Genomic DNA, 27,006 nt, shown 5'->3' with positions numbered 1-27,006 from the left:
ACTAATGTAGCTCTTGTTTTTAAACAAATACGCGAGTCAGTGGCTCATCTTATTTATTGTAATATCTTTACATTACTACATAGTCCACTAGCTCCACACACATCAATTTTAGACAGTTTGGGTCATGGCCAGGGCAGGAATGTAACAGTGGAGAGTAGTCTCTCTGTTGACCACAGGGTGGTGCCAGAGTGGCTGAAAGAACAGTGATGAGTGGGTGACTAGTGGCAGGGCCGACTAACATGGAGGCGAAGGGGACATGATGAGCAAACATCCTTAATGGAGGCAGCAATGTGTTTAGTGTCTCAAATGGGGTGAATGTTTGCTTGTTCTTGCCTCATTCTGTAAAGGGTGTTTGAGTCAGTCAACCTCATTCACAAATGAGGTTCACAAAATCTTAACTGGTAAGAAGAGACAGACAAGTACAGTTACTAACAATCCGATAACCTGACTCCGCTCTAGGGCAAAACACCTGAGGGGGTAGGTCCCTTTCTGCTCAAATACATGACATAGAATAGATCCCGTGTGCTGACTACACAGACCTGTACATGGGGTTTCAGCACTGTAGGATAGGGGACAGCATACAGTGGAAATGGAACAGAACTGTGTTGACAGAACTCCAGTTTCCACCACTGAAAAAACACTATTTTAACCTTTGCCTATACATTGACAAAAATGCATACAGTACATTTACTGATTTGAGTTCAACTATGTCACTCATCAATAGCCTATACAGTATATTGCCTTCACAGAGAGAGACAGAAAGGACCAACACTGTCAGTCAATGTTAAGTAGAACAGTGTCTGTTTGGTCTATCTATAGTATTACAAACAGCTATATAAACAAGACAACAGGGACAAACAATATTACCATGGAAACTAAAGGTATGGCACATAACAAAGGACTGACAAGTAATTAGAATACTCTTCATCACCATCATAATTTTGATGATCTGATCTGACCGGGTCTTAACAAATAAATGTATACATAAAAGTACAATAGTCCCACTGCATCCCACTTGCATGTTTCCAATGACAGTGACAGATGTACATACAGATGCTTTCTCATAAATGTTATATAAATAATGTATATACACCATGATGTATACAGTGCATTCGGAAAGTATTCAGACCGCTTGACTTTTTCCACATTTGGTTACGTTACAGCCTTATTCTAAAACTGATTCAATCATTTTTTCCCCCATCAATCTACACACAAAAACCCATAATGACAAAGCAAAAACAGGTTTTTAGACATTTTAGCACATTTCTAAGAATTTACATAATTATTTAGACCCTTTACTAAGCTTTGGCAGCGATTACAGCCTATAGTCTTCTTGGGTATGACGGTACAAGCATGGCACACCTGTATTTGGGGAGTTTCTCCCATTCTTCTCTGCAGATCTCAAGCGCTGTCAGGTTGGATGGGGAGCGTTGCTGCACAGCTATTTTCAGGTCTCTCCAGAGATGTTCGATTGGAGCCACTCCTCCGAAGCCACTCCTGCGTTGTCTTGGCTGTGTGCTTAGGGTTGTTGTCCTGTTGGAAGGTGAACCTTCGCCCCAGTCTGAGGTCCTGAGTGCTCTGGAGCAGGTTTTCATCAAGGATCTCTCTGTACTTTGCTCCGTTTGTCTTTGCCTCAATCCTTACTAGTCTCCCAGTCCCCACGCTGTCATCACTATGCTTCACTGTAGGGATGGTGCCAGGTTTCCTCCAAACGTGATGCTTGGCATTCAGGCCAAAGAGTTCAGTCTTGGTTTCATCAGACCAGACAATCTTGTTTCTCATGGTCTGAGAGTATTTAAGTGCCTTTTAGCAAACTCCAAGCGGGCTGTCATGTGCCTTTTACTGAGGAGTGGCTTCCGCCTGGCCACTACCATAAAGGCCTGATTGGTGGAGTGCTGCAGAGATGGTTGTCCTTCTGGAAGGTTCTCATATCTCCACAGAGGAACTGTAGAGCTCTGTCAGACTGACCATCAGGTTCTTGGTCACCTCCCTGACCTAAGCCCTTCTCCCCCGATTGCTCAGTTTGGCCACGGGGCCAGCTCTAGGAAGAGTTTTGGTGGTTTCAAACTTCTTCCATTTAAGAATGATGAAGGCCACTGTGTTCTTGGGGACCAGAAATGTTTTGGTACCCTTCCCCAGATCTGTGCCTCGACACAATCCTGTTGTGAGCTCTATGGACAATTCCTTCAACCTCATGGCTTGTTTTTTGCTCTGACATGCACTGTCAACTGTGGGACCTTATATAGACAGGTGTGGGCCTTTCAAAATCATGTCCAATCAATTGGATTTACCACAGGTGGACTCCAATCAAGTTGTAGAAACATCTCAAGCATGATCAATGGAAACAGGATGCACCTGAGCCCAATTTCGAGTCTCATAGCCAAGGGTCTGAATACTTATGTAAATAAGGTATTTCTGTTTTTTATTTTAATACATTTGCAAACATTTCTAAAAACCTGTTTTCACTTTGTAATTATGGGGTATTGTGTGTAGATTGCTGAGGATCTTTATTTATTTAATACATTTTAGAATAAGGCTGTAACGTAACAAAATGTGGAAAATACTGAATACTTTCCGAAGGCACTGAATGACATCATTGGACTTTCTGTCTACTCTTCACTGTTGCTCAGGCAGTGCTTCCCCAGCATCCATCTCAATCATATCAACTCAAACCAGCCTACCAGGGCTCCAATCACACATTGGCTACTGGGGGTGCCTTAAAAATAGACAAGTGTTAATATTCTCATAATTCTTTTCAACCCTTATGGGTGTGCCCTTATGTGTTATTAGAATGACTGGCACCCAGATAATTAGACCCTGCCCCACACAACAACAGCAGCAGACACATCGCTTCCAAGGCATAATAATAATATGTAAATTATTAACAAAACAATATTTTTTTTTGCCTTCAAGTGGGTGTCAATATAGTGGTACTGATGAACACGTTTTCATGCATAGTTCTGTTCTAACCGTAACGCATGAGTTAGTAGTGTAAAACATGAGTACAACTAGTATAGTACAGTGGTATATTAGTTATACAATATTAACTGTTGCAGACTTCACTGATATGTACACCGTGAGTCATATTGCACCTTTCTGAGGAGATGAGGGAGGGAGATTTCAGTACATTTTACACGCACACATACAGACACAGACACACACAGTGGAAATTACAATGGCTAAAACAGAGGAATCTAGTGGGTTTTGAGAGCGGAGAGAGAAGAGGAACTCATGTCTGAATTCATAAATGTGATGTGTAAAGAGAGAATTTCTATTCACTTTGTTTGTCTCTCGACCTCTGTTTGTCAGTCCTTCTGTCAATGTCTGTCTGTCTGCATCTGTCTGTCTCCACTTGCCCCTTGTTGCTCCCATAACAGAGGGTTCCTACGCCTCAGCATCGATTCTGTGAGCTGAGAAATACAGGGAAAATGTAGTTTAGTGTAGTACTTTTGTAATTAATCTGCAATTTCAATGTAATGGAGTTGAGCATTTTTTTGTTGTAAACAGGTTATGATATGGTTGTGGTTACAGTAGCAGTGGTTATACAGTGGTTGTGTTGTGGTTGTATACTTACACTGCTTAGGTATCCGTAGAGCCTCAGTGTCTGCTGAGAGGACTTGGTGCATCACCCCCCTGAACTGATACAGCAGCTTCAGACTCTTATCCTCTCCTACACACGGGTCATAGAAACCTGGCAACCCCGCCTATATATATATATATATAAGGAGAGAGAGAGGGGGGGGGGGGGGCGCTGGTTACACACACACAGGTCATATAAAAATTCCACCCACACACACACACACCCTTACCTTTGATGCCTCAGTGAGTATGAGTTTGGAGTCCTTGACCAGACACTGCAGAGGGACAGTAACGTCTATAACCTGAGCTCTCTCTTGGCGCGCGCTGTTGTCTGTCACAAACTTTCCATACCACGCATTCAGGATAATCAGACCTGGAACAGGAGGAGGGACACACACACACACAGCTGAGTCAGAATTATTGAAAAGACAACGCACAGAATAAACAGTGTTGAGTCAAGACATAGGTCAAGAGCGTTTGTGGGCGTGCATATGTGTGAGTGTGCTTACTCACCCATCTTAGACTCCTCTCCCTCGATGATTCTCCTCACAGACTCCTGCATCAGCAGAACCTGTCAGGGAGAAAGAAGGAAAGAAGGAAAGAAAGAGAAAGGGGTTGAACATACAATGATCTCAATGATCATCAATGAGCATAAAGTAAATATGCTGTGTGTCTGTTGTTTACGTACCACCACAGTCAGAGGCTGGCACTAAGACAGCATTGAAGGAGCTGTATTCCGCCATTAGCAAACAAGAAAACGCTCACCCAGAGGCGGCGCTCCTAGTAGCCAGGACTTTAATGCAGGGAAACTTAAATTTGTTTTACCAAATTTCTATCAGCATGTTAAATATGTAACTACAGGATAAAAAACTCGGAACCACCTTTACTCCACACACAGAGACGCATACAAAGCTCTCCCTCCACCATTTGGCAAATCTGACCATAATTCTATCCTCCTGATTCCTGCTTACAAGCAAAAATTAAAGCAGGAAGCACCAGTGACTAGATCAATAAAAAAGTGGTCAGATGAAGCAGATGCTAAGGTACAGGACTGTTTTGCTAGCACAGACTGGAATATGTTCCGGGATTCCTCCAATGACATTGAGGAGTACACCACATCAGTCACTGGCTTCATCAGTAAGTGCATCGATGACGTCGTCCCCACAGTGACCGTACGTACATACCCCAACCAGAATCCATGGATTACAGGCAACATCCGCACTGAGCTAAAGGCTAGACTCTAACCCGGAAGCTTATAAGAAATCCCGCTATGCCCTCCGACGAACCATTGAACAGGCGAAGCGTCAATACAGGACTAAGATCGCATCGTACTACACCGGCTCTGACTGTGGCATGGCTTGCAAACCATTACAGACTACAAAGGGAAGCACAGCCGAGAGCTGCCCAGTGACACTAGCCTACCGGACGAACTAAACTACTTCTATGCTCGCTTCAAGGCAAATAACACTGAAACATGCATGAGAGCACAAGCTGTTCTGGAAGACTGTGCGATTACGTACTCCGCAGCCAATGTGAGTAAGTTCTTAAAATAGGTAAAAATTCACAAGGCCGCAGGGCCAGACGAATTACCAGGATGTGTACTGCGAGCATGCGCTGACCAACTGGCAAGTGTCTTCACTGACATTTTCAACCTCTCCCTGTCCGAGTCTGGAATACCAACATGTTTTAAGCAGACCACCATAGTGCCTGTGCCCAAAGACACTAAGGTAACCTGCCTAAATGACTACCGACACGTAGCACTCACGTCTGTAGCCATGAAGTGCTTCGAAAGACTGGTCATGGCTCACATCATTTGCATACCGCCCCAACAGATCCACAGATGATGCAATCTCTATTGCACTCCACACTGCCCTTTCCCACCTGGACAAAAGGAACACCTATGTGAGAATGCTATTCATTGACTACAGCTCAGTGTTCAACACCATAGTGCCCTCAAAGCTCATCAATAAGCTAAGGACCCTGGGACTAAACACCTCCCTCTGCAACTGGATCCTGGACTTCCTGACGGGCCGCCCCCAGGTGGTAAGGGTAGGTAACAACACATCCGCCACGCTGATCCTCAACACAGTGGCCCCTCAGGGGTGCGTGCTCAGTCCCCTCCTGTACTCCCTGTTCACTCATGACTGCACGGCCAGGCACGACTCCAACACCATCATTAAGTTTGCTGAAAACACAACAGTGGTAGGCCTGATCACAGACAACGACGAGACAGCCTATAGGGAGGCGGTCAGAGACCTGGCCGTGTGGTGCCAGGACAACAACCTCAACCCTCAACATGATCAAGACAAAGGAGATGAAGTGGACTACAGGAAAAAAGAGGACTGAGTACGCCCCCACTCTCATCGACAGGGCTGCAGTGGAGCAGGTTGAGAGCCAAGTTCCTTGGTGTCCACATCACCAACAAACTAACATTGTCCAAGCACAACAAGACAGTCGTGAAGAGGGCACGACAAAACCTATTCCCCCTCAGGAGACTGAAAAGATTTGGCATGGGTCCTCAAATCCTCAAAAGGTTCTACAGTTGCACCATCGAGAGCATCCTGACTGGTGCATCACTGCCTGGTATGGCAACTGCTCGGCCTCCGACCGCAAGGCACTACAGAAGGTAGTGCGTATGCCCAGTATATCACTGGGGCCAAGCTTCCTGCCATCCAGGACCTCTATACCAGGCAGTGTCAGAGGAAGGCCCTAACAGTCAAAGACTACAGCCACCATAGTCATAGACTGTTCCCTCTGCTACCGCACGGAAAGCGGCCAAGTCTAGGTCAAAAAGGCTTCTTAACAGCTTCTATCCCCTAGCCATAAGACTCTTTAACAGTTAATCAAATGGCTACCCTGACTAATTGGGGCAGCAGGTAGCCTAGTGGTTAGAGCGTTGGACTAGTAACCGAAAGGTTGCAAGATCGAATCCCCGAGCTGACAAGGTAAAAATCTGTCGTTCTGCCCCATAACAAGGCAGTTAAACCCACTGTTCCTAGGCCGTCATTGAAAATAAGAATTTTATAGCTACTGTTTACAGGCCTTCTGGGCCATATACAGCGTTCCTCACTGAGTTCCCTGAATTCCTATCGGACCTTGTAGTCATAGCAGATAATATTCTAATTTTTGGTGATTTTAATATTCACATGGAAAAGTCCACAGACCCACTCCAAAAGGCTTTCGGAGCCATCATTGACTCAGTGGGTTTGGTCCAACATGTCTCTGGACCTACTCACTGCCACAGTCATACTCTGGACCTAGTTTTGTCACATGGAATAAATGTTGTAGATCTTCATGTTTTTCCTCATAATCCTGGACTATCGGACCACCATTTTTTTACGCTTGGAATCGCAACAAATAATCTGCTCAGACCCCAACCAAGGAGCATGAAAAGTCGTGCTATAAATTCTCAGACAACACAAAGATTCCTTGATGCCCTTCCAGACTCCCTCTGCCTACCCAAGGACGTCAGAGGACAAAAATCTGTTAACCACCTAACTGAGGAACTCAATTTAACCTTGTGCAATACCCTAGATGCAGTTGCACCCCTAAAAACTAAAAACATTTGTCATAAGAAACTAGCTCCCTGGTATACAGAAAATACCTGAGCTCTGAAGCAAGCTTCCAGAAAATTGGAACGGAAATGGCGCCACACCAAACTGGAAGTCTTCCGACTAGCTTGGAAAGACAGTACCGTGCAGTATCGAAGAGCCCTCACTGCTGCTCGATCATCCTATTTTTCCAACTTAATTGAGGAAAATAAGAACAATCCGAAATGTATTTTTGATACTGTCGCAAAGCTAACTAAAAAGCAGCATTCCCCAAGTGAGGATGGCTTTCACTTCAGCAGTAATAAATTCATGAACTTCTTTGAGGAAAAGATCATGATCATTAGAAAGCAAATTACGGACTCCTCTTTAAATCTGCGTATTCCTCCAAAGCTCAGCTGTCCTGAGTCTGCACAACTCTGCCAGGACCTAGGATCAAGAGAGACACTCATGTGTTTTAGTACTATATCTCTTGACACAATGATGAAAATAATCATGGCCTCTAAACCTTCAAGCTGCATACTGGACCCTATTCCAACTAAACTACTGAAAGAGCTGCTTCCTGTGCTTGGCCCTCCTATGTTGAACATAATAAACAGCTCTCTATCTACCGGATGTGTACCAAACTCACTAAAAGTGAGTTTTCTTGACCCAGAAAATATAAAAAACTATCGGCCTATTTTGAATCTTCCATTCCTCTCAAAAGAAATTGAAAAAGCTGTTGCGCAGCAACTCACTGCCTTCCTGAAGACAAACAATGTATACAAAATGCTTCAGTCTGGTTTTAGACCCCATCATAGCACTGAGACTGCACTTGTGAAGGTGGTAAATGACCTTTTAATGGCGTCAGATCGAGGCTCTGCATCTGTCCTCATGGTCCTAGACCTTAGTGCTTCCTTTGATACCATCGATCACCACATTCTTATGGAGAGATTGGAAACCCAAATTGGTCTACACGGACAAGTTCTGGCCTGGTTTAGATCTTATCTGTCGGAAAGATATCAGTTTGTCTCTGTGAATGGTTTGTCCTCTGACAAATCAACTGTACATTTCGGTGTTCCTCAAGGTTCCGTTTTAGGACCACTATTGTTTTCACTATATATTTTACCTCTTGGGGATGTCATTCGAAAACAAAATGTTAACTTTCACTGCTATGCGGATGACACACAGCTGTACATTTCAATGAAACATGGTGAAGCCCCAAAATTGCCCCCGCTAGAAGCCTGTGTTTCAGACATAAGGAAGTGGATGGCTGAAAAGTTTCTACTTTTAAACTCGGACAAAACAGAGATGCTTGTTCTAGGTCCCAAGAAACAAAGAGATCTTCTGTTGAATCTGACAATTAATCTTGATGGTTGTAAAGTAGTCTCAAATAAAACTGTGAAGGACCTCAGCGTTACTCTGGACCCTGATCTCTCTTTTGACGAACATATCAAGACTGTTTCAAGGACAGCTTTTTTACAACTACGTAACATTGAAAAAATCAGAAACTTGCTGTCCAAAAATGATGCAGAAAAATGTATCCATGCTTTTGTTACTTTTAGGTTAGACTACTGCAATGGTCTACTTTCCAGCTACCCGGATAAAGCACAAAATAAACTTCAGTTAGTGCTAAATACGGCTGCTAGAATTCTGACTACAACCAAAAAATGTGATCATATTACTCCAGTGCTAGCCTCCCTACACTGGCTTCCTGTTAAAGCAAGGGCTCATTTCAAGGTTTTACTGCTAACCTACAAAGCATTACATGGGCTTGCTCCTACCTATCTTTCCGATTTGGTCCTGCCGTACATACCTACACGTACGCTACGGTCACAAGACGCAGGCCTCCTAATTGTCCCTAGAATTTCTAAGCAAACAGCTGGAGGCAGGGCTTTCTCCTATAGATCTCCATTTTTATGGAATGGTCTGCCTACCCATCCATGTGAGAGACGCAGACTCGGTCTCAACTTTTAAGTCTTTACTGAAGACTTAAAAGTGGGTCAGTGGGTCATATGATTGAGTGTAGTCTGGCCCAGGAGTGTGAAGGTGAACGGAAAGGCTCTGGAGCAACGAACTGCCCTTGCTGTCTCTGCCTGGCCGGTTCCCCTCTCTCCACTGGGATTCTCTGCCTCTAACCCTATTACAGGGGCTGAGTCACTGGCTTACTGGTGCTCTTTCATGCCGTCCCTAGGAGGGGTGCGTCACTTGAGTGGGTTGAGTCACTGACGTGATCTTCCTGTCTGGGTTGGCGCCCCCCCTTGGGTTGTGCCGTGGCGGAGATCTTTGTGGGCTATACTCGGCCTTGTCTCAGGATGGCAAGTTGGTGGTTGAAGATATCCCTCTAGTGGTGTGGGGGCTGTGCTTTGGCAAAGTGGGTGGGGTTATATCCTTCCTGTTTGGCCCTGTCCGGGGGTATCATCGGATGGGGCCACAGTGTCTCTTGACCCCTCCTGTCTCAGCCTCCAGTATTTATGCTGCAGTAGTTTATGTGTCGGGGGGCTAGGGTCAGTTGGTTATATCTGGAGTACTTCTCCTGTCTTATCCGGTGTCCTGTGTGAATTTAAGTATGCTCTCTCTAATTCTCTCTTTCTCTCTTTCTTTCTCTCTCTCGGAGGACCTGAGCCCTAGGACCATGCCTCAGGACTACCTGGCATGATGACTCCTTGCTGTCCCCAGTCCACCTGGCCGTGCTGCTGCTCCAGTTTCAACTGTTCTGCCTGCGGCTATGGAACCCTGACCTGTTCACCGGACGTGCTACCTCTCCCAGACCTGTCCCAGACCTGCTGTTTTCAACTCTCTAGAGACCGCAGGAGCGGTAGAGATCGGCTAATGATCGGCTATGAAAAGCCAACTGACATTTACTCCTGAGGTGCTGACTTGCTGCACCCTCGACAACTACTGTGATTATTATTATTTGACCATGCTGGTCATTTATGAACATTTGAACATCTTGGCCATGTTCTGTTATAGTCTCCACCCGGCTCAGCCAGAAGAGGACTGGCCACCCCTCATAGCCTGGTTCCTCTCTAGGTTTCTTCCTAGGTTTTGGCCTTTCTAGGGAGTTTTACCTAGCCACCGTGCTTCTACACCTGCATTGCTTGCTGTTTGGGGTTTTAGGCTGGGTTTCTGTACAGCACTGAGATATCAGCTGATGTAAGAAGGGCTATATAAATACATTTGATTTGATTTGTTCTTAACTGACTTGCCTAGTTAAATAAAGGTAAAAAATGTTTTTGTATTGCCCCCTTTTACACCACTGTTACTCTCTGTTGTTATCATCTGCATAGTCACATTAATAACTCTACCTATATTACCTCAACTAACAGGTGCCCCCGCACATTGACTCTGTACCGGTACCCCCCTGTATACAGTCTCGCTATTGTGATTTTACTGCTGCTCTTTAATTACTTGTTACTTTTTATTTCTTATTGTTATCCGTATTTTTTTTTTAAACTGCATTGCTGGTTAGGGGCTCGTAAGTTAGCATTTCACTGTCAGGTCTACACCTATTGTATTAGTCAGATGCGCCAAATACAATTTGATTTGATTTGTGTGTAGTATGTATGGATGTTCCTCACGGCTGACTCCGCCTCTTGTTTCTTCTTGACCATGTCTACTTCTGGGCTCTTCCTCTGTAGCTCCAGATCTCTGTTGGACAGACAGGGACAGAAAGGGTCAAACAGGGACAGGCCGAGACATACCGGGACAGGCAGGGACAGACAGGGACAGACAGGGACAGACAGGGACAGGCCGAGACATACCGGGACAGGCAGGGACAGACAGGGACAGACAATGACAGACAGGGACATCCCGGGACAGAAAGAGACAGACAGAGACAGACAGACAGACAGAGAAAGACAGGAACAGACAAACAAGGACAGACAGGGAAAGACAGGGTGAGACAGAGACAGGTAGGGACAGACAGAGACAGGCAGAGACAGACAAACAAGGACAGACAGGAACAGACAGGGACAGACAGGGTGAGACAGAGACAGGTAGGGACAGACAAGGACAGGCAGGGACAGACAGGAACAGACAGGGACAGGCAGGGACAGACAGGGTGAGACAGAGACAGGCAGACAGAGAAAGACAGGAACAGACAAACAAGGACAGACAGGGAAAGACAGGGTGAGACAGAGACAGGTAGGGACAGACAGAGACAGGCAGAGACAGACAAACAAGGACAGACAGGGACAGACAGGGACAGACAGGGTGAGACAGAGACAGGTAGGGACAGACAAGGACAGGCAGGGACAGACAGGAACAGACAGGGACAGGCAGGGACAGACAGGGTGAGACAGAGACAGGTAGGGACAGCCATGCAGACAGACAGTGAAAGACATGAAAAGACAGAGACACAGACAGATGGACAGACAGACAGACAGACAGGGACAGACAGACAAGGACAGACATGAATAGACAGAGACAGGAAGGGACAGACAGAGACAGACAGGGATGGACATAGACAGGCAGGGACAGGCAGACAGACAGGTACAGACAGAGACAAACAGTGACAGGCAGGAACAGACAGGGACAGACAGGTACAGACAGAGACAAACAGGGACAGGCAGGGACAGGCAGAAGAGACAGATAGGGACAGACAGACACAGACAGGCAGGGACAGACAGAGACAGACAGACAAGAACAGGTACAAACAGACAAGGACAGACAGGGACAGACAAAGACAGGCAGACAAGGACAGACAGAGACAGACAGACACAACAAGATGTGAGAGTTTTCCTGGGTCTAATAACTACTGCCAAGTAAATTTGCAGAGGGCGTGTGTGTGTGTGTGTGTGTGTGTGTGTGTGTGTGTGTGTGTGTGTGTGTGTGTGTGTGTGTGTGTGTGTGTGTGTGTGTGTGTGTGTGTGTGTGTGAGTGAGTGAGTGAGTGAGTGAGTGAGTGAGTGAGTGAGTGAGTGAGTGAGTGAGTGAGTGAGTGAGTGAGTGAGTGAGTGAGTGAGTGAGTGAGTGAGTGAGTGAGTGAGTGAGTGAGTGAGTGAGTGAGTGAGTGAGTGAGTGAGAGAGAGAGAGAGAGAGAGAAGCTCACTGTTGTTTCTGGGAGCATGTGTATGGTATAATGACCAGTCTGTGTATGGCCATGTAGACTAATAGAGGCCCCACAGTGGCGTAGAACACTGCACTGGGCAGCAGCTGGTCTGTCAGGTGGACTGGGAATAGATAGGTCTGATTGGCACGAGCCAACCTAGGGAGAGAAGGAAACAAATTACAGTACATACTGTACTATGAAAAGTAATAATACTATCACCTGATTTTGGGGTAAACCTGAACCCCCTAAGCGAAATATTTAGTAGCCAAGACACAGATAGACATGCCACTCATGCACACACACATGCATGCACAAACGCACGCACACACACAGTGTATTATACACTGTACTAAACTGTATTACACGTTGTTTGTATTACACACTGTATTACACAGACTGTATTTGTGTTGTAGTACCTGATTTTGAGGGTGACTCCCTGTGGCACTCCGACACTGACAGTAGCAGCCAGGACACTGTGCCGACTGATCTTCCTCTCTGCTCCATACTCCACCACTGTACCAAACCATCCAGTCCTGACACACACAAACACACACACCACAACACCAATAAGGGCCAGACTTCCACCTTACCTATTCACATGTAGTTTCACGTTTTATTATTAGTTTAATAATAAAAGATAAGAATATGAACAGAAAGTAAATGCATTTTAGCATAAGTATAATAAAGGAAGGCACAATTTATAGTCCAATATTTACATATTTTGTGGAAGGGGGGATTGGGTGAGTAGTATAATAGGGTGTGCGTACTTGATCGATCCCTTGATCTTGGTCTGGTCCTCATCCTGGAACTTGTACTGGTAACTCATCATCAGATAGGAGTGAGGGACACCCAGCTAGAGGGAGAGAGGAAACAAGGTGAGGAGTGAGGGACACCCAGCTAGAGGGAGAGAGGAAACAAGGTGAGGAGTGAGGGACACCCAGCTAGAGGGAGAGAGGAAACAAGGTGAGGAGTGAGGGACACCCAGCTAGAGGGAGAGAGGAAACAAGGTGAGGTGTGAGGGACACCCAGCTAGAGGGAGAGAGGAAACAAGGTGAGGTGTGAGGGACACCCAGCTAGAGGGGGAGAGGAAACAAGGTGAGGAGTGAGGGACACCCAGCTAGAGGGAGAGGAAACAAGGTGAGGTGTGAGGGACACCCAGCGAGAGGGGGAGAGGAAACAAGGTGAGGAGTGAGGGACACCCAGCTAGAGGGAGAGAGGAAACAAGGTGAGGTGTGAGGGACACCCAGCTAGAGGGGGAGAGGAAACAAGGTGAGGAGTGAGGGACACCCAGCTAGAGGGAGAGGAAACAAGGTGAGGTGTGAGGGACACCCAGCTAGAGGGGGAGAGGAAACAAGGTGAGGAGTGAGGGACACCCAACTAGAGGGAGAGGAAACAAGGTGAGGTGTGAGGGACACCCAGCTAGAGGGAGAGAGGAAACAAGGTGAGGTGTGAGGGACACCCAGCTAGAGGGAGAGAGGAAACAAGGTGAGGTGTGAGGGACACCCAGCTAGAGGGGGAGAGGAAACAAGGTGAGGAGTGAGGGACACCCAGCTAGAGGGAGAGGAAACAAGGTGAGGTGTGAGGGACACCCAGCTAGAGGGGGAGAGGAAACAAGGTGAGGAGTGAGGGACACCCAGCTAGAGGGAGAGAGGAAACAAGGTGAGGTGTGAGGGACACCCAGCTAGAGGGGGAGAGGAAACAAGGTGAGGAGTGAGGGACACCCAGCTAGAGGGAGAGGAAACAAGGTGAGGTGTGAGGGACACCCAGCTAGAGGGGGAGAGGAAACAAGGTGAGGTGTGAGGGACACCCAGCTAGAGGGAGAGAGGAAACAAGGTGAGGTGTGAGGGACACCCAACTAGAGGGGGAGGAAACAAGGTGAGGTGTGAGGGACACCCAGCTAGAGGGGGAGGAAACAAGGTGAGGAGTGAGGGACACCCACCTAGAGGGAGAGGAAACAATGTGAGGTGTGAGGGACACCCAGCTAGAGGGGGAGGAAACAAGGTGAGGTGTGAGGGACACCCAGCTAGAGGGGGAGAGGAAACAAGGTGAGGAGTGAGGGACACCCAGCTAGAGGGGGAGAGGAAACAAGGTGAGGTGTGAGGGACACCCAGCTAGAGGGGGAGAGGAAACAAGGTGAGGAGTGAGGGACACCCAGCTAGAGGGAGAGGAAACAAGGTGAGGAGTGATGGACACCCAGCTACAGGGAGAGGAAACAAGGTGAGGTGTGAGGGACACCCAGCTAGAGGGGGAGAGGAACAAGGTGAGGAGTGAGGGACACCCAGCTAGAGGGAGAGGAAACAAGGTGAGGAGTGAGGGACACCCAGCTAGAGGGGGAGGAAACAAGGTGAGGAGTGAGGGACACCCAGCTAGAGGGGGAGAGGAAACAAGGTGAGGAGTGAGGGACACCCAGCTAGAGGGAGAGGAAACAAGGTGAGGTGTTAGGGAAACCCAGCTAGAGGGGGAGGATACAAGGTGAGGTGTGAGGGACACCCAGCTAGAGGGGGAGGAAACAAGGTGAGGAGTGAGGGACACCCAGCTAGAGGGAGAGGAAACAAGGTGAGGAGTGATGGACACCCAGCTACAGGGAGAGGAAACAAGGTGAGGTGTGAGGGACACCCAGCTGGAGGGGGAGAGGAACAAGGTGAGGAGTGACGGACACCCAGCTAGAGGGAGAGGAAACAAGGTGAGGAGTGAGGGACACCCAGCTCAAGAGGGTGAGGAAACAAGGTGAGGAGTGAGGGATACCCAGCTAGAGGGGGAGGAAACAAGGTGAGGAGTGAGGGACACCCAGCTAGAGGGGGAGAGGAAACAAGGTGAGGAGTGAGGGACACCCAGCTAGAGGGAGAGGAAACAAGGTGAGGTGTTAGGGAAACCCAGCTAGAGGGGGAGGATACAAGGTGAGGTGTGAGGGACACCCAGCTAGAGGGGGAGGAAACAAGGTGAGGAGTGAGGGACACCCAGCTAGAGGGAGAGGAATCAAGGTGAGGAGTGAGGGACACCCAGCTAGAGGGGGAGAGGAAACAAGGTGATGATTGAGGGACACCCAGCTAGAGGGGAAGAGGAAACAAGGTGAGGAGTGAGGGACACCCAGCTAGAGGGGGTGAGGAAACAAGGTGAGGAGTGAGGGATACCCAACTAGAGGGGAGGAAACAAGGTGAGGTGTGAGGGACACCCAGCTAGAGGGGGAGGAAACAAGGTGAGGAGTGAGGGACACCCAGCTAGAGGGAGAGGAAACAATGTGAGGTGTGAGGGACACCCAGCTAGAGGGAGAGGAAACAAGGTGAGGTGTGAGGGACACCCAGCTAGAGGGGGAGGAAACAAGGTGAGGAGTGAGGGACACCCAGCTAGAGCGGGAGAGGAAAAAAGGTGAGGTGTGAGGGACACCCAGCTAGAGGGGGAGAGGAAACAAGGTGATGAGTGAGGGACACCCAGCTAGAGGGAGAGGAAACAAGGTGAGTTATGAGGAACACCCAGCTAGAGGCGGAGAGGAAACAAGGTGAGGAGTGAGGGACACCCAGCTAGAGGGAGAGGAAACAAGGTGAGGAGTGAGGGACACACAGTTAGAGGGGGAGAGGAAACAACATGAGGAGTGAGGGACACCCAGCTAGAGGGGGTGAGGAGTGAGGGACACCCAGCTAGAGGGGGAGAGGAAACAAGGTGAGGAGAGAAGGACACCCAGCTAGAGGGGGAGAGGAAACAAGGTGAGGAGTGAGGGACACCCAGCTAGAGGGGGAGAGGAAACAAGGTGAGGTGTGAGGGACACCCAGCTAGAGGGGGTGAGGAAACAAGGTGAGGAGTGAGGGACACCCAGCTAGAGGGGGTGAGGAGTGAGGGACACCCAGCTAGAGGGGGTGAGGAGTGAGGGACACCCAGCTAGAGGGGGAGAGGAAACAAGGTGAGGAGAGAGGGACACCCAGCTAGATGGGGTGAGGAGTGAGGGACACCCAGCTAGAGGGAGAGGAAACAAGGTGAGGTGTGAGGGACACCCAGCTACAGGGGGAGGAAACAAGGTGAGGAGTGAGGGACACCCAGCTAGAGGGAGAGGAAACAAGGTGAGGTGTGAGGGACACACAGCTAGAAGGGGAGAGGAAACAAGGTGAGGTGTGAGGGACACCCAGCTAGAGGGGGAGGAAACAAGGTGAGGAGTGAGGGACACACAGCTAGAGGGAGAGAAAACAAGGTGAGGAGTGAGGGACACCCAGCTAGAGGGAGAGGTAACAAGGTGAGGTGTGAGGGACACCCAGCTAGAGGGGGAGAGGAAACAAGGTGAGGTGTGAGGGACACCCAGCTAGAGGGGGAGAGGAAACAAGGTGAGGAGTGAGGGACACCCAGCTAGAGGGAGAGGAAACAAGTTGAGGTGTGAGGGACACTCAGCTAGAGGGGGAGAGGAAACAAGGTGAGGAGTGAGGGACACCCAACTAGAGGGGGAGGAAACAAGTTGAGGTGTGAGGGACACCCAGCTAGAGGGGGAGAGGAAACAAGGTGAGGAGTGAGGGACACCCAGCTAGAGGGAGAGGAAACAAGGTGAGGTGTGAGGGACACCCAGCTAGAGGGGGAGGGAACAAGGTGAGGTGTGAGGGACACCCAGCTACAGGGGGAGGAAACAAGGTGAGGAGTGAGGGACACCCAGCTAGAGGGAGAGGAAACAAGGTGAGGAGTGAGGGACACCCAACTAGAGGGGGAGGAAACAAGGTGAGGTGTGAGGGACACCCAGCTAGAGGGGGAGGAAACAAGGTGAGGAGTGAGGGACACCCAGCTAGAGGGAGAGGAAACAGGGTGAGGTGTGAGGGACACCCAGCTAGAGGGGGAGGAAACAAGGTGAGGTGTGAGGGACACACAGCTAGAGGGGGAGGAAACAAGGTGAGGAGTGAGGGACACCCAGCTAGAGGGAGAGGAAACAAGGTGAGGAGTGAGGGACACCCAGCTAGAGGGAGAGCAAACAAGGTGAGGTGTGAGGGAACCCAGCTAGAGGGGGAGAGGAAACAAGGTGAGGAGTGAGGGACACCCAGCTAGAGGGGGAGAGGAAACAAGGTGAGGAGTGAGGGACACACAGCTAGAGGGGGAGAGGAAACAAGGTGAGGAGTGAGGGACACCCAGCTAGAGGGGGAGGAAACAAGGTGAGGAGTGAGGGACACCCAGCTAGAGGGAGAGGAAACAAGGTGAGGAGTGAGGGACACCCAGCTAGAGGGGGTGAGGAAACAAGGTGAGGAGTGAGGGATACCCAGCTAGAAAGGGAGAGGAAACAAGGTGAGGAGTGAGGGACACCCAGCTAGAGGGGGAGAGGAAACAAGGTGAGGTGTGAGGGACACCCAGCTAGAGGGGGTGAGGAGTGAGGGACACCCAACTAGAGGGGGAGAGGAAACAAGGTGAGGAGTGAGGGACACCCAGCTAGAGGGGGTGAGGAGTGAGGAACATCCAGCTAGAGGGGGAGAGGAAACAAGTTGAGGAGTGAGGGACACCCAGCTAGAGGGGGAGAGGAAACAAGGTGAGGAGTGAGGGACACCCAGCTAGAGGGGGTGAGGATACAAGGTGAGGAGTGAGGGACACCCAATTAGAGGGGGAGGAAACAAGGTGAGGTGTGAGGGACACACAGCTAGAAGGGGAGAGGAAACAAGGTGAGGTGTGAGGGACACCCAGCTAGAGGGGGAGGAAACAAGGTGAGGTGTGAGGGACACCCAGCTAGACGGGGAGGAAACAAGGTGAGGAGTGAGGGACACCCAGCTAGAGGGGGAGGAAACAAGGTGAGGTGTGAGGGACACACAGCTAGAGGGAGAGGAAACAAAGTGAGGAGTGAGGGACACCCAGCTAGAGGGAGAGGAAACAAAGTGAGGTGTGAGGGACACCCAGCTAGAGGGGGATGAAACAAGGTGAGGAGTGAGGGACACCCAGCTAGAGGGGGAGAGGAAACAAGGTGAGGAGTGAGGGACCCCCAGCTAGAGGGGGAGAGGAAACAAGGTGAGGAGTGAGGGACACCCAGCTAGAGGGGGAGGAAACAAGGTGAGGAGTGAGGGACACCCAGCTAGAGGGGGAGAGGAAACAAGGTGAGGTGTGAGGGACACCCAGCTAGAGGGGGTGAGGAGTGAGGGACACCCAACTAGAGGGGGAAAGGAAACAAGGTGAGGAGTGAGGGACACCCAGCTAGACGGGGTGAGGAGTGAGGAACATCCAGCTAGAGGGGGAGAGGAAACAAGGTGAGGAGTGAGGGACACCCAGCTAGAGGGGGAGAGGAAACAAGGTGAGGAGTGAGGGACACCCAGCTAGAGGGGGAGAGGAAACAAGGTGAGGAGTGAGGGACACCCAGCTAGAGGGGGAGAGGAAACAAGGTGAGGAGTGAGGGACACCCAGCTAGAGGGGGAGAGGAAACAAGGTGAGGAGTGAGGGACACCCAGCTAGAGGGGGTGAGGAAACAAGGTGAGGAGTGAGGGAGACACAGCTAGAGGGAGAGGAAAAAAGGTGAGGAGTGAGGGACACACAGCTAGAGGGAGAGGAAACAAAGTGAGGAGTGAGGGACACCCAGCTAGAGGGAGAGGAAACAAAGTGAGGTGTGAGGGACACCCAATTAGAGGGGGAGGAAACAAGGTGAGGTGTGAGGGACACACAGCTAGAAGGGGAGAGGAAACAAGGTGAGGTGTGAGGGACACCCAGCTAGAGGGGGAGGAAACAAGGTGAGGTGTGAGGGACACCCGGCTAGAGGGGGAGGAAACAAGGTGAGGAGTGAGGGACACACAGCTAGAGGGAGAGGAAACAAGGTGAGGAGTGAGGGACACCCAGCTAGAGGGAGAGGAAACAAGGTGAGGTGTGAGGGACACCCAGCTAGAGGGGGAGAGGAAACAAGATGAGGAGTGAGGGACACCCAGCTAGAGGGAGAGGAAACAAGGTGAGGAGTGAGGGACACCCAGCTAGAGGGGGAGAGGAAACAAGGTGAGGAGTGAGGGACACCCAACTAGAGGGGGAGGAAACAAGGTGAGGTGTGAGGGACACCCAGCTAGAGGGGGAGAGGAAACAAGGTGAGGAGTGAGGGACACCCAGCTAGAGGGAGAGGAAACAAGGTGAGGTGTGAGGGACACCCAGCTAGAGGGGGAGGGAACAAGGTGAGGTGTGAGGGACACCCAGCTACAGGGGGAGGAAACAAGGTGAGGAGTGAGGGACACCCAGCTAGAGGGAGAGGAAACAAGGTGGGGAGTGAGGGACACCCAACTAGAGGGGGGGGAAACAAGGTGAGGTGTGAGGGACACCCAGCTAGAGGGAGAGGAAACAAGGTGAGGTGTGAGGGACACCCAGCTAGAGGGGGAGGAAACAAGGTGAGGTGTGAGGGACACCCAGCTAGAGGGGGAGGAAACAAGGTGAGGAGTGAGGGACACCCAGCTAGAGGGAGAGGAAACAAGGTGAGGAGTGAGGGACACCCAGCTAGAGGGAGAGGAAACAAGGTGAGGTGTGAGGGACACCCAGCTAGAGGGGGAGAGGAAACAAGGTGAGGAGTGAGGGACACCCAGCTAGAGGGAGAGAGGAAACAAGGTGAGGAGTGAGGGACACACAGCTAGAGGGGGAGAGGAAACAAGGTGAGGAGTGAGGGACGCACAGCTAGAGGGGGAGAGGAAACAAGGTGAGGAGTGAGGGACACACAGCTAGAGGGAGAGAGGAAACAAGGTGAGGAGTGAGGGACTCCCAGCTAGAGGGGGAGGAAACAAGGTGAGGAGTGAGGGACACCCAGCTAGAGGGAGAGGAAACAAGGTGAGGAGTGAGGGACACCCAGCTAGAGGGGGAGAGGAAACAAGGTGAGGAGTGAGGGACACACAGCTAGAGGGGGAGAGGAAACAAGGTGAGGAGTGAGGGACACACAGCTAGAGGGAGAGAGGAAACAAGGTGAGGAGTGAGGGACTCCCAGCTAGAGGGGGAGGAAACAAGGTGAGGAGTGAGGGACACCCAGCTAGAGGGAGAGGAAACAAGGTGAGGAGTGAGGGACACCCAGCTAGAGGGGGTGAGGAAACAAGGTGAGGAGTGAGGGATACCCAGCTAGAGAGGGAGTGGAAACAAGTTGAGGAGTGAGGGACACCCAGCTAGAGGGGGAGAGGAAACAAGGTGAGGAGTGAGGGACACCCAGCTAGAGGGAGAGAGGAAACAAGGTGAGGTGTGAGGGACACCCAGCTAGAGGGGGAGAGGAGTGAGGGACACCCAACTAGAGGGGGTGAGGAGTGAGGGACACCCAACTAGAGGGGGAGAGGAAACAAGGTGAGGAGTGAGGGACACCCAGCTAGAGGGGGTGAGGAGTGAGGAACACCCAGCTAGAGGGGGTGCGGAGTGAGGGACACCCAACTAGAGGGGGAGAGGAAACAAGGTGAGGAGTGAGGGACACCCAGCTAGAGGGGGTGAGGAGTGAGGAACACCCAGCTAGAGGGGGAGAGGAAACAAGGTGAGGAGTAAGGGACACCCAGCTAGAGGGGGAGAGGAAACAAGGTGAGGAGTGAGGGACACCCAGCTAGAGGGGGAGAGGAAACAAGGTGAGGAGTGAGGGCACAGAAGAACATGGTTGGTCATCCTACCAGCCCTAAAACCCACCTCAACATATTCCCAATTGCACAGGTGTGTGTCTGTGTGTCTGCTTGTGTCGTGTGCGTGCGTGCACGTGTGTGTGCGTGCGTGCGTGCGTGCGTGCGTGCGTGCGTGCGTGCGTGCGTGCGTGCGTGTGTGTGTATAGTGTACCTGCAGTGCCAGGGTGAAGTGGCTGGTCTTGGTGTCTCGGACCACACTAGTGGTCATAGAGCTGTGCGGTCCCCATCGCCACTGCAGGTAACCCATTGTGTTCTGGTCTAGGTGACGAGCTGTCATTAAAGAACAGCTGGGACGCACGCCACGGGGAGAGAACTGCATACCACACTGAGCCGTCAGGAAACTAACAAACAGAGAGAGGGAGATGACTAGCATTACAATTGTTGTAGTGTAAAGAGGGCCATATCCTCTCCCCTCGATTGGCCACTCACCATCGTGGAGTCAGGTTACGGAACACCTTCATCCCAAACAGAGGTCCCAGTATGTCCCCTGCACCAAACTCCAACTACACACACAGAGAGAAAATCACAAGCAGACAGAGAATGAAACACAGACATGTCAGTCAATATCCTTCCTGTGTTCTCTCAGAAACAAGGGAGATAAAATGTGTGTGTGTGTACCTCTCCCCAGCCCTTGGCAGAGGTGACACGGCGGACAGTCATGTTGATGTTGCCTCCTCCGTTGCCGTTGTGTGTGGAGAGAGAGCCAGACAGCATTGCAGTGTCAGAGTTAGTCAACGGAGCCTACACACACACCCACATACACAGGTAAACACATGGGAAACACATAAGCATAACACACGTTAATGTATCACAATGGACCTTTTTAGCTAGTGTGTGTGTGTCTGTGTGTGTGTGTGACCAACAAGGAATCGGAGCACGTGTACGGGTGTGTGTGTACCTCTATAGACTGGGAGATGTGCATCCTGGTGATCTCGATGTGAGGGAATCCTCCTCCAGGCATCTCCTCAAAGTCCTCATCATAGCGATCAAACAGGTCTGTGGCATCTACTCCCACGCTAATGGTACCCTGAACACACAGAGACATGAGAACACAAACATAGCGTTCTGATAGTACACTTCACACGGAGAAAGTCTGTAGATATCACCCTGCCGTGGATATTTCTGTAAGAGGCTCAGGGAAGAAGCGTGTGTATGTACCTTGGGGTTGGTCCTCTGCTGTAGCCTCCTCTCCTCTCTCTCTCGCTGCAGCCGCTCATACTCCTCACGGATCTCTACTGGGGTCCTCTTCCTCTCCACAATCTCCACACACATGAACACACGCACGCACACACGCTCCTCAGTTATCATCTCAGTTACTATTGTGTCATTACTACTTAAGTAGTAATGTGTGTGTACTTAAAATGTGGCGCCGGACATTTGACGGACAGCATTTTAGTTTAGCGGACATTTTGACCCATATGCAGTGGGTGCGTAACCTGGTTATGGCGTCCATCCCCGGTGCTCAGAATGACAGAGATCACATTTACATTATGGTCATTCCTCTTAACAGAACATGCAACTCAGAGGATGCAATGGTGTGTGTCCTTCTTACTGAATTCTGATGTGCACTTTGAAGATGTTAGAATAACTGTCCACATTTACTTTTCCTCCGCCAATAAGATGAAAGGAAAAAGGAACAGCAAAATCACTTGCCTATGTCAATCTACTATCCCCCATAGTAGAAAAGTTGACCTATTCTATCGGTCAGTTTGTTGTTCTGTGCGAGAAATAAATAGCCTATTCCCAACAGACTCTGGGACAGTTGTGGAATGACAAATCCCAAATTCATACAACCAGTACATCAAAATCATATTGATCATATTACTCCAGTGCTAGCTTCCCTACACTGGCTTCCTGTTAAGGCAAGGGCTGATTTCAAGGTTTTACTGTTAACCTATAAAGCGTTACATGGGCTTGCTCCTACCTATCTTTCCGAGTTGGTCCTGCCGTACATACCTACACGTACGCTATGGTCACAAGACGCAGGCCTCCTAATTGTCCCTAGAATTTCTAAGCAAACAGCTGGAGGCAGGGCTTTCTCCTATAGATCTCCATTTTTATGGAATGGTCTGCCTACCTATGTGAGAGACGCAGACTCGGTCTCAACCTTTAAGTCTTTACTGAAGACTTAAAGACTCTGGAGCAACGAACCGCCCTTGCTGTCTCTGCCTGGCCGGTTCCCCTCTCTCCACTGGGATTCTCTGCCTCTTATCCTATTACAGGGGCTGAGTCACTGGCTTACTGGTGCTCTTTCATGCCGTCCCTAGGAGGGGTGCGTCACTTGAGTGGGTTGAGTTACTGACGTGATCTTCCTGTCTGGGTTGGCGCCCCCCCTTGGTTTGTGCTGTGGTGGAGATCTTTGTGGGCTATACTCGGCCTTATCTCAGGATTGTAAGTTGGTGGTTGAAGATATCCCTCTAGTGGTGCGGGGGCTGTGCTTTGGCAAAGTGGGTGGGGTTATATCCTTCCTGTTTGGCCCTGTCCGGGGGTATCATCGGATGGGGCCACAGTGTCTCCTGACCCCTCCTGTCTCAGCCTCCAGAGGACCTGAGCCCTAGGACCATGCGTCAGGACTACCGGGCATGATGACTCCTCGCTGTCCCCAGTCCACCTGGCCCTGCTGCTGTTCCAGTTTCAACTGTTCTGCCTGCGGCTATGGAACCCTGACCTGTCCACCGGACGTGCTACCTGTCCCAGACCTGCTGTTTTCAACTCTCTAGAGACCGCAGGAGCGGTAGAGATACTCTTAATGATCGGCTATGAAAAGCCAACTGACATTTACTCCTGATTATTATTTGACCATGCTGGTCATTTATGAACATTTGAACATCTTGGCCATGTTCTGTTATAATCTCCACCCGGCACAGCCAGAAGAGGACTGGCCACCCCTCATAGCCTGGTTCCTCTCTAGATTTCTTCCTAGGTTTTGGCCTTTCTAGGGAGTTTTTCCTAGCCACCGTGCTTCTACACCTGCATTGCTTGCTGTTTGGGGTTTTAGGCTGGGTTTCTGTACAGCACTTCGAGATATTAGCTGATGTACGAAGGGCTATATAAATACATTTGATTTCATCAAAATAACTTTAAAAAGCATTGAGGCTGATGCAACGTTTATCTTAAAACGTTGATCAAGTATTATTTCTTCACATTATAGTTTTGCAGCAATGCGTACACAGCACTAGGCTACTTCCGAATGTTCGTTCCATAATGCAATTAACGGGAAAACACTGTTGTCAAAAGCGCACTGCACATACGAGCGATTTCATGTTACAGAGATGAAAAGATCCATTAGAAATGTAGAAAGATTGGAGATCTAAAGATGCAACAACTAGCATGGATTGCTAATATGACTAGGATTGTGCCTTTGGCTACTAGAGAATGAAAGAAAAATTATTTGAAAACCAATAAAAACATGAGAGAAATAGCCTACTTGTTTCAATGGCATATGGAAGTATTTATAAAATAATTGCCACACAATTAAGTATATGTTTTCAAAATGCATACTGCCTCCAGCTCACATTGCAAAGTGGTGTGTGACACGCTGAAGCCTGCCTGCCGATGCCTAAACACTTGAAAGATGAACGGGAAGTGCACGTGAATTACCAGTTGAGAAAGAAAAATAGCTATTTTTAATTGTGTCCATCAAAACAGTTTACCACGCGATTGAATTTAGAATTGTTGAACAATGATTGGGCTTATAAAAGCACATGTTTCACTCAGGAGCTGTAGCAGGAGCTCTTGCACTGTCTGACAGATTTTCCGCTCAAACTAGGCTCTGTATCTGTGCACTGTACACGTGTGATAAATAAGAATCATAACGACTATTGAAAATACACACGCGCAATTTAATTCCACTTAATTATGTAAATGAACCTATGGACCGATAAGCATGACTGTTCAAATGTATTTACACCGACTAGTATTCACATCAATTAATAGGCTAAAAAGCATTATTTTGCAATTTGATTTTTTTATTCTCCCGGACAATTGCCAATTGTATTTATCAACTTTTCTTTTTTGGGGGGGGGACAAAAGCCGGCTTCTTTTTATAAGAAACATTAATGTATTGAAAATCTCAAATTGTTTGCATAGTCAACTTACACTCAGCTCTGACACACACACTTACCCCACCAAACATGCCACCAGGGGTCTTTTCACAGTCCCCAAATCCAGAACAAATTCAAGAAAGCATACAGTATTATATAAGCCATTATTGCATGGAACTCCGTTCTATCTCATATTGCTCAAATAAACAGCAAACCTGGTTTCAAAAAACATATAAAGCAACCCCTCACGGCACAACACCTCTCCCCTATTTGATTTAGATTGTTTGTATGTATGTATTGATATGTAGACTATGTGTGCCTTCTTTAAAATTAATGTAGTTCTGTCCTTGAGCTGTTCTTGTCTATTAATGTTCTGTATTATGTCATGTTTCATGTTTTGTGTGGACCCCAGGAGGAGTAGCTGCTGCTTTCGCAACAGCTAATGGGGATCCTAACAAAATACCAAAATGCAAAATATTACCAGCTAACAGAAACCCTGACACACACATATGCTGAACATACCTCCCAGCCCTCCACCTCCAGGCCTTTCTTCCCAAAGATGTCATAGATGGCCCTGGACTGAGGATCACTCAACACTGGACAGAGACAAGGGAGTGAAAAAGAGAGAGAGAGAGGTTTATACTCTCATTTAACAGTCCAATTAAACGACAAGCAGCTTGTCAAGAAGAATCAGTGACAGGGAATGCACTGCTTACCCTCATAGGCCTGGTGCACCTGGTTAAATAGCTGCTCTGCCTGACTCTTCAGCTCTGGGTCTCTGTGTTTGTCTGGGTGGTAGAGCATACACAACCTCCTATAGGAGGCCTTCAGCTCATCCTGAGTGGCCTGGGGAGAAGGGGGGGATGGAGGGGGGACAGAGAGAGAAAGATTACAATATAGATTTCTGCAGACATAGCCTAATGCATGCATACTCCAACCACACAAGCCATAGACTATTTACTCTGCTGCCACATGGCAAGAGGTACCGGTGCATCAAGTCTGACACCAATAGGCTCTTGAACAGCTTTTATTGCCAAGCAATATGACTGATAAATAGCTAACAAAATAGCAACATGGACTATCGGAGTTTACCTTGTATCTTTATTGACCTTTCATTTCAATCTTTGCACTGTCTCAATGCACACACTGTCATTCCAAAACACTCACTCCATAATTTGTTCACTCACACATAATATGCACATACATTTATACTGACTCTACACACCCACACACCCACATACAAGCTGCTGCTACTCTGTTTATCTTATATCCTGTGTCCTGGTCCCATTACCCCTATTCATAACTATCTCCATCACTCCAGTATCCCTGCACATGTAAATATGATATTGGATCTGATTTTTTTAAATATTTCCTGTATGCTTACTTACTTACTTGAATGTGTATTTCATATTTCCTATTCTTATTTCTCATGTGTTTTTTATAGTAATACATTGTTATTGATTATTGCAATGTTCGGTTTTGAGTTTGCAAGAAAGGCATTTCACTGCATGTGACATTAAAACTATATAAAGAAAAGAAACTACAGGTTATTTATCTGTGCACCAGGGGACATACACACCTCCGAAGAACCATGTAACACCAGCAGTGACAAATGAGTAAACGAGAGCCAATGCACGTTGGCCCTGTTTACACTGTATATCTAGCTAAATGCCGTAACGTTCATCGCAATGGAAATCTGGGCTCCTAACAGCGAGTGTCACATCTTATCAATTCAGCGAACAAAACAATTAACTGATAATATTATTCGACTACTGCCTTTGTTGTCGTCTCAAGAAACAATATTGACAGGTAGCTACGTCTGACAGCTATGTCTGTCTTGCAGCATCCCTCGAGTCGATGTGATGGGAGTGATGGACCGACCGGGCGAATGTCATCAGCTGTCTCGCCGAACGCGATGCCCAATCGAATCCGTGTTGAACATTACCGTTACAGTGGGATAAAAGGTTTAAACGAGCACATTATGTAAATACACAAACACCTTACCTCTTTCCTGACGTTGAGAAGAGAATAATAGTCTTGGTTATCCAACTCTAATTCATCGTCTAAGGCCGCCGCCATCTTTGCGCTGGTTCGGCCCCGCCTCCTTCCCCTCCCATACCAGTGTTCTGTGTGCTCATTGGTCTGTTCGTGTCTGCACTAGCGCCGCTGTGTGGCCAGGCGGGCTGCAGACATCCTGTCATTGAAAACAGTATATCAAGGTGAAAGTGTGTGCTGTCCATGGTTCTGAAACTTCTA

General features: G+C 48.8%; 1 protein-coding gene across 1 annotated transcript; it reads right to left on the bottom strand.

Annotated features, from left to right (window-relative positions):
- Positions 1–36: 36 nt before the first annotated feature.
- On the bottom strand, positions 37–26,951 carry dnajc11b (DnaJ (Hsp40) homolog, subfamily C, member 11b). The gene is given in 17 exon segments (XM_071335490.1): positions 37–3,410; positions 3,575–3,704; positions 3,810–3,952; positions 4,093–4,150; positions 10,688–10,757; positions 12,159–12,314; positions 12,575–12,691; positions 12,926–13,011; positions 20,859–21,048; positions 21,137–21,210; positions 21,326–21,448; positions 21,606–21,734; positions 21,866–21,967; positions 25,273–25,346; positions 25,467–25,596; positions 26,755–26,868; positions 26,871–26,951. Coding segments are annotated over 17 exon segments (1,803 nt in total). The 3' UTR covers positions 37–3,384.
- Positions 26,952–27,006: the final 55 nt, after the last annotated feature.

Source organism: Salvelinus alpinus, chromosome 12, assembly GCF_045679555.1.
Source record: "Salvelinus alpinus chromosome 12, SLU_Salpinus.1, whole genome shotgun sequence".
NCBI lineage: Eukaryota > Metazoa > Chordata > Actinopteri > Salmoniformes > Salmonidae > Salvelinus > Salvelinus alpinus.
Note: the sequence above shows the minus strand (reverse complement) of the source record. Positions and strands in the feature narration are given on the sequence as shown.